The sequence below is a fragment of the Hippocampus comes genome, unplaced genomic scaffold (genome assembly GCF_001891065.2).
Source record: "Hippocampus comes isolate QL1 unplaced genomic scaffold, H_comes_QL1_v1.1 scaffold2, whole genome shotgun sequence".
Classification (NCBI taxonomy): Eukaryota; Metazoa; Chordata; class Actinopteri; order Syngnathiformes; family Syngnathidae; genus Hippocampus; species Hippocampus comes.
The window spans coordinates 3,470,882-3,479,187 of record NW_017805139.1 but is presented as its reverse complement, the minus strand read 5'-3'; the positions used below and the strand labels follow the sequence as shown (position 1 = coordinate 3,479,187).

Genomic DNA, 8,306 nt, shown 5'->3' with positions numbered 1-8,306 from the left:
TACACACACACACACATATATATATATATATATATATATATATATATACACATATATACACACACACACACACACACACACACACACACACACACAGGAATATTTGTTTTTCAGGTGAAATTTACGGAAAATGTAGAACTACACTACTACGGGCCAAACATTATACATGAAGGTATCCAATATTCACTTGAGGGCTTTGAGTGTCTCCTCCAGCCCACCTTTCTTCGGCCAGTGCCTTTGTCTCTTATCACAGTGTGCCACACGTGAAGCATTTCAAGGAATCTTCCTACAAGTAACTCCTGCTCGAAAAAAGGACACTCAACATTGCAACATTGCCACTACATTGCACTCACCTGTGTGCTCTCAGGGACTCCATCCAACACTTGATTATTGCTGCCATCAAATGATTCTCACACATATTCTTCTTTTGCCAATTAAAGACTTTGAACTTTTGTGGTGACGAATGGTGCTTTTGGGTCAAAACTGACACCGTGACACATGATTTATTTACCTCTTTTTATTGGTTAGGTCATCCAGCTACCTTACCTCCAAATATTTAAATTAAAATATTCCAATTTCATAAATATTGTTTTCAAAGACAAAAGTAAAACTAAATGCAAGCCATTCACACAAAAGGAGTTGGGAAGAAAAGAAAAGAAAAGTTACCACACTATAAGCAACTAAATATATGAATCTTTGATGGACAGGTGCAACATGGGGCACAAAAAAACAAAAGACACTGGCACACTTTTTTGATTTATCCTGGTGAGCAGGTAGTCCATCCTTCTGTGGTGTTTTCAATGGGGTTCCCAAGCCTTTCTCCAGAGGCCAAGCGAGGGCTATGATTAGATGTCAGCAGGTAAGGTCGGCTCACTATCATGGCTGCTTCTTTTACAAGCCGAAGGTGTTTTCGCCACTGTAAGCCACATATAAAAAGCCATCTTCGTCTTTCTCCTTTTCATACAGCTGTCCCATTGTGATGCTGAAACATGAAATGGACACATTTTCAATATCGCCAGCTCCTCTGCTACATACGACGGCTGTTCATTTTAACAGTTGCAATTACCAACTAAGGTTCTTCGAGTTGGGAATAAATAAACAAAGAGATGAATTCAAATAAGGTAATTAGAGTTAAAAAATATATAAAATAAAATTGAACACATTATTGTGAACGGATTTAAAAAAATAAAAATAAAACAAAACTGCTTAAAAAAAAAGAAAACTAACTGAATCTTCATCTTGCATTTCTAAAACTTAATGAAACATACTATATTAATAGCAAAAATGTCCATTTTCATCTTTGTCAGTTAACATCATACATGAGCCTTCAGAGTTCACTTTTAATGTATTTGTGTCGATATTGCTGAAAGTCATTTCAGAGGAAGGAAAATCCATCAGTTGCTTGAGATTTATAGTTTAGTTTAGTTTTTATTTTGCACTTGACAAATAATGTTAAAAAAACTAAAGCTAATACTAAAAGTAAAACTAAACTAAAAGGAAGCATTAAAATGTGTTTTAAACTGACAAACCTGTTGTAAAGACCAATTAAAACAAACTGAATTTCAAAAATAAAGTCAAAACAATGTAAAAACTAACTATAATGAAATTCCTCCAACTCATATAGAGGCTGAATTTTGATCTTCAGTTTGGATAAACTCCACCTGTAGCGACTCTGTTAACGGTCTTGGAGAAATTACTTTAATTTAATATTTGATTGATTTTGGCTATACAAATGTTATTTTGCCCCTTCTACCTCTCTAATGTTGTTTCTATCTCACAATAAAGTTCATATATTGTTCTCAGATGCATGTTCACAAGTGGAGGCGAACCATCTCGCCCCACGGCTGCGCCGTGCGAGAGTCACCTGTGACTCCTTGTTGTGCCAAGGTAGTACTGTGTGATGACACATTATGTAGCATTATTTAAAAACATCCGTAAAAATGTCCGTCATGCCATGCAGCCCTATAGTTTTTGTAATGTTATTTCGATGTGTGGGATAGTTATTTGTCAGCAGCTTTGAAGGCTCAGAGGAGTGAGCAAGCTGTCATGAGTGTCATTAACAATGGGTTAACGTTTTACATTCCATGTACATTAAATGCAACCATTAACCTAAAGTAAAATTTAGGTTATTCTTGGTTTGAGTGGTTATGCCTCGAGACTGGAGCGGGACAGAAGGATGATGTCGCAACGTCGCTGCTCAATGAACGTTGTCACAAGTGCAATCAATAAATATGCCAGGGGAAACAAAAGCAATCTTTAAAAGAAAAAAAACACAGAGCAAATGTGCATCTCACCTCACAGAGGTGCTTTTGGCAGCCTAACTGGATGTTCCAGCTTTGTTGCTCTACATGAGTTTTCTTTTACACTCAATAATTGTTGACATGTTTCCATCCATCCATCCATCCATTTTCAACAGCGCTTATCGTGAACAGGGTCACGGGGGGTGCTGGAGCCTATCCCAGATGACTTCGGGTGGAGTTGATATGTTTAATAGCATAATAGTGATTTGTTCAAATCATTTCTTTTTCTCTAAATTACTGTTTTTTGGGAGTAAAAAAAAACATTAAATTAATGTTGCAATTGCAAGACGAGTACATTTCTTAAAAATAAACTAAATTCGAACATTTTTTGTTTTGGTGTGTTTTCTAAAAAAAAAAAAAAAAAAAAAAAAAGAAAGAAAGAAAAAAAAAGTACCGATAAGAACACCAGATCAATACTCTGTATTGTTAAGAGTAGAAATATCGATAAAATCTGATTGATATCCATTCCTAACTATAACCCTGCTACATGCAGATGACACTGTTAAAATAGGGATTCAATTGTGAAAAGAATGTGTAGAAATAAAGAGTTCTTATGAATCCCTAATTTCTAAAAATCTTGCTTGACTTTGTGTTCATGCTGTCCCTAATTTGCCAACTTCCCGGATGTGACTGTTGTATAACTGACTTTTAAATTGACTTTTGGGGCACAAATTATGGTCCTCAACAGTGCCACTAAGCAACAAGGAATGGCGCAAATGTTCCCTGCCATGTTTTTCAAGTGAAGTTGTTTCTGTGAAAAGTAGCCAAAATGTATTAACCAACCATACAGCTCCTTTCAAATTTGACTCGTTCTCAAGAGTCATACCTGAGAAGAAACAGTGTAAAGAAGTTAGTGACATCTAACGGTAAGTAAGGATATTGCAACAGCTAGAACTGGGTTGCTTTCGGTGCAACACAGTGTACCAGTCTGCGATTGGCTGGCAACCAGTTCAGGGTGTCCTCCGTCTACTGTCCGAAGACAGCTAGGATAGGCTCCAGCACCCCCCGCGACCCTTGTGAGGATAAAGTGGATCGGAAAATGGATAGAATAACGGATGGACAGTGTACCAGTGAAGCAATCTCGGGGATAAAGGTCATGTTAATTTTAAGGAAGCTGTAGAAAAAAATCCCACTTTATATGCTGTTTTTTTAAAACAAAAAAAAAAAGCCATTTTTGTTGATAGAAGAGTCATTAATCCTTAATCACTGTATCTCAGATGACACCTACAATTTCTTTTTTACAGCAGACTAGAAATAAATCTCACTCACGCATCATAAACAGTTGAGTTCAAATCTGATGCATAAACAGAACAAGTTGGGTCCAACATACAAGATCTGTCAAATATTGTTGTTCTGACCTGGACTGGGGGACTGTCTTGTCCACAAACAGGAAGATGGCCTTCTCAGAGGGCAGCTGGATGCGTTTCCTGATGATCCACATGAACTGAGCCACTGTGATGTCAGAGGGGACCAGGTACTTCCTCTTGTCAATGTCCACTATCTGGGACCCAGACACTTTCTCCACAATCACCTATTGCAGTGCGCAGTTGGCAAAGAGTCCGTGTTAAAAAAAAACAAACAAAAAAACAAGGCTCATAAAGAAAAAAAAACAGTTCAGAAAGATTTCACTTACTGGGACCCTGTCAGGGTACTTGTTGCGGATTTTGGCAGATTCTATGCATCGATGTTCTGCAGCATAACAAGTAATATTTGCATCATTTTTAGAACTAAAGACAACTCGAAAAACAGCTCATGTTTGGTGAAATCAAGTTTAGACTATACTTAGCCATTGATTCAACAGACTCATGCATTTTTAACACATTTCCATGGTTGCGGTGAAGGGAAGCAGTCTTGCTTTGTACTTCGTAATAACATGGGTAAAAAGGGACACACAATTATATGTCTTCTGGCAGCTAACAGCAACAACTATGTGTTGAAAATGTAGTGTACTGTACCGTACTTTTTTTACGATAGCACGGCTTTCCACTATGTCGTCTTCATCCAGCTAATTTAAAATAGCAGCATCCTATTCAATTATTAACAACATGGCTGTGCTCTCAAGAAATTATTGTTTGTTGTTGTGATAGATGTAATGGTGTAAATGGAACTCTCTGTTGAGTATGCAAGTCGGCTTTCTTTTCGGCCACCGATCAGAGGCAATTGTCATATAATTTAACAGTGATAGGGAACTATGTACGTCACTTTCATCAAACAGAAGTTGTTATGCAAATTTCTAAAGGCCACCCCCTGTAGGCCTCTTCAGGATCTGCCAAAACAATCGTCTCCTCCATGCTTAAAACGCTGCACTACAATTTCGAGTGGATGCCCACGGCTGACTGTTTTGGTCTATTCAAAGGCGAATCGAATATTTGATAAGCATTTGTCAATGGCGCAGAATCGAAGGCTTGAGAGTCGAGCGGCTCTTCGTGTCACCACCATTAGCCCAATAAGTGCAGTACTGAAATCGTCCTGTGTGTATGAACAAAGGCACGACGCTTTCGTCGCAAATACCTGCTCACAACATCATCATCCATTGGATAAAGTATAACTATATATACGATTTTTTTTGCAGCAGTATTCAAGGCGTCGGTCGTATTGAAGGTGTTAGCTAAAACCACGAAGCCTCCCAAGATAGTCAAGCCATTCGAGGACAAGGCCATCCGTCCATTACAACGGTTTATGAAATGTCACCCGACATAACATACCATTTGTACACTCTATGGAATGTATTTTCAATAGTCCATCTGAATCGTTTTTTAAATAATATTCTCGTGCCTTTGTCATATGAACGCCATCTCCCCTCCCTTACCCAGAGAATGATCCTCTTTGAACATCCATTTCATGGTTGCCGTTTTCGGGCTCTCTCGGATCGGTACAGATGATTACAAGAGTCACTCGAGGTTAGGTCTGAGAATATGCTATCGTTCAGTATTGTTTAAATTGCGATTCGAAATAGACGTAAAGCAGGTCCTCAGTCGTCTCTTTTAAGTCAACACTTCAGCAAAACAACAAACAAGCACCGCCCCCACGCTGTCAGCCAACCGGGAGCCGCCTTTGGGATGATGTCATTGCTGGATTATTTGATTCGGCTGTACTTCTTGGAGGACGGTAGCAAATGGGCGAATATCGCAAGTGTAGTCACCAGACAATGAAGTTAAAATGCGCATGTTTTCCCATTGTAGTTACACTTTATATTTATCTTCACATGTTTGTAATGCAACAAAATACGTTTGACATGAAATACATTTGTCATCAATCCCTACCTCTTTGGCCCCAAGCAATTTTCTTACGTCATCATTCTGTAGACGTCAAAAACCCCTCTGATGATTTATTACAGTTATTGTGATTTGTTACAAGTACAGTATAAAAATAATGTACCGGGTATGTATAAATAAAAGTATGAACCACTATCACCGCCACAGCTACATTGAATGTACTGTATTTGTATTTTCGCATTGTTATTGAGTACGTTTACCCGCAAAGCAACAGCCAAACGGCCAACCACTGTTGGCAATCTCACAATGGAATCGATTTAGTAACAACACTGTAACTTTCAAACCTGAACCTTTTCGCATTTTCTACTTACAAAAAAAATGAAAATGTATTGTTGGAGCCAGTGGAAGAAAGCACAAAGCACCAATAGTAGGACAGGAGAAGGAAGGGTAAATGTGTCTGGCAGTTTTAGGTGGAAGATGCATTCAGATCCATTAAACCACAGGTGTCAAACTGAAGTCCCTAGGTCTACATATGGTCGTCCATGCCATTTGCAGGAGTTTGCCCCCAAATAAATAAACAATCATACAAAACAAGATGCAGAGGCAATTATTTTGTATTGTAACAATGGGGAAACTGCACACTTGCCAGCATATATACGAAAGTTCAAGTCAACTTTATTGTCAAATGTGCTACATGTGCAACATACAGCACAAATGAAATTTCATTCCTCTCAACCACAGGAGAGAGAGGAGCCGCTGCGGGTGCCCACGCGGCCATCAAAAGAACAGTTGACATAAAATGACAAAATAATACGACACTGTCTGTGTCTTATGTGTTATAAGACAGACAGTTGTCCAATCTTAACCACTTACACTTTGTTGTTTGAAGCAGTTATTGATGAAAGAGGAGCAAAGCAAAGTGTCCTTTCACCAGTAGATCAAAGACGTCATGCTGAAAATGTGCACACGTCTGCTACAAGCTAAGTTTAAAAGCAACAAGAAGCTATAGCGTCCATTGACGAAAAAGAGAGATTGGCTCACATCTCCTGTGCCATGTAAATCCACTTCAATTCCAAGCCGCGACTCCCAGTTCCACACAGGCATCGGCGCTCTGCGCTGACGCTCCTTACCTCTCATCGTCGGCTCCACAAGCCATCCATCCAGCCGCAGACTGTCCAACAGCACCGACATTCCCGCTGAACAAAACGGGGCTGTGAAAAATGTTGCCCATTACAGGCACAAAAAACACAAGCGCTCCGGGGCTGTCCAGCAACGACAGTCAGATGGCGCCGACATTCCTCCCAATCAAAATCAGTGCTGGTACACAAGTGATGCCGAGAAGGCGCAACCACCAAGCGCAGATTCTTCTTCTTTGACGAATGTCGTGGCCAAAAATGCTGAAAACAATCCACATCAGGTCCACACAACGAAACAACAACACCATATAACAAAACAACACAAAAACAACAAAAAACAACAAAAAAAGCAAGGCTCTTGAAGAGCACTTGCCGATGGTTGCCTACTCGGGCGCCATCTTGAACAAAAAGCATGCTTTGTAAATTGGTGTAAAAAAATATATGTTTACTTGGGCGGCACGGTGATGGACTGGCTAGCACATCTGCCTCACAGTGCAGAGGTGCAGGGTTTGATTCCGGCTCCCGCTATCCTGTGTGGAGTTTGTACAGTATGTTTTCTCCAGGGACTCAGATTTCCTCCCACATTCCGAAAACATGCAAGTCCCTAAATTGTCCCTAGGTGGGATTGTTACTTCGGATGTTTGTTTCTTACTGTATATGTGTGCCCTGCGATTGTCTGCCAACCAGTTCAGGGTGAACCCTGCCTAATGCCAGAAGACAGCAGGGAAAGTCTCCAGCACGCCCGTGACCCTCGTAAGGATAAACAGATGAGAAAATGGATGGATGGATGTTTACTTGCACGTATGGTGTGGATAAAGCACTATAGAAGTGCACTCCATTTGTTTCTGCACTCATTGGTATGAATGTAGGCTGTTGAGGGTAGGCCTGGTGATTGACGGCTGTGACCTCAGCAAAGTATAGGAACTTTCCAGCTTCTACAGTATGCGGGCTGAAGTCTGTCAGTCAATGTGTGGAGTGACTGGGCATGAGTTGTGGCCGGGAGCAGCCCTTGAATGAATGTGCACTCTGTTACCACTGATGGGAATGAAGTGTTTAAAGAACATCAGTGATTGAGTCATCTTTAACCACATTATGAGGATGTTACATTATTATGGGGGTATTATGAGGTTCAGGGACAAGTGTGAATTGTTTCAAGCTGTAGCCACAAAACCTGTTTGGGAACAATTACAGTGCAGCTCAGCTTCTGTCATCATGGCCATCCTGTTTTTTTTTTAACTACAGCAATACAGAAACAACTTCAGACACCATTTAAACAATACAAATTTAGATTTTTTATTAAATATTAATTAGACTGTTCAAACTTATGGTTTCAGCTATATCCTTCATTTCCTTAAAAGATGACAAACAATTATTATTACTGCACTTTCCTCCCACAAAATAAGTTGATGTTACATTCAAAATTATGTTATTAACTATGTTCTTGTTTAAACTATTTTTTAAACATTTTGTTAGACCAAATATGAATCAGATTTCAAAATCTATGTAATTATATATAAAAACATTTTACATGACACATATCACAGACATACAAATGTACAAATGAATCGAGTAAAAAATGTGAAATACATACAGTATGTGTGTGTGTGTGTGTGTGTGTGTGTGTGTGTGTGTGTGTGTGTGTGTGTGTGTATATA

The 8,306-nt window shown here is 39.3% G+C and overlaps 1 protein-coding gene across 1 annotated transcript; it reads right to left on the bottom strand.

Annotated features, from left to right (window-relative positions):
- Positions 1 to 787: 787 nt before the first annotated feature.
- Positions 788 to 5,334, bottom strand: gabarapl2 (GABA(A) receptor-associated protein like 2). Its single transcript, XM_019867353.1, has 4 exons — positions 5,110 to 5,334; positions 3,934 to 3,989; positions 3,659 to 3,831; positions 788 to 982 (listed from the first exon to the last, which is right to left on the bottom strand). The coding sequence occupies exons 1-4, from the start codon at positions 5,141 to 5,143 to the stop codon at positions 892 to 894; spliced, it is 354 nt and encodes a 117-aa protein (XP_019722912.1). The 5' UTR covers positions 5,144 to 5,334; the 3' UTR covers positions 788 to 891.
- Positions 5,335 to 8,306: the final 2,972 nt, after the last annotated feature.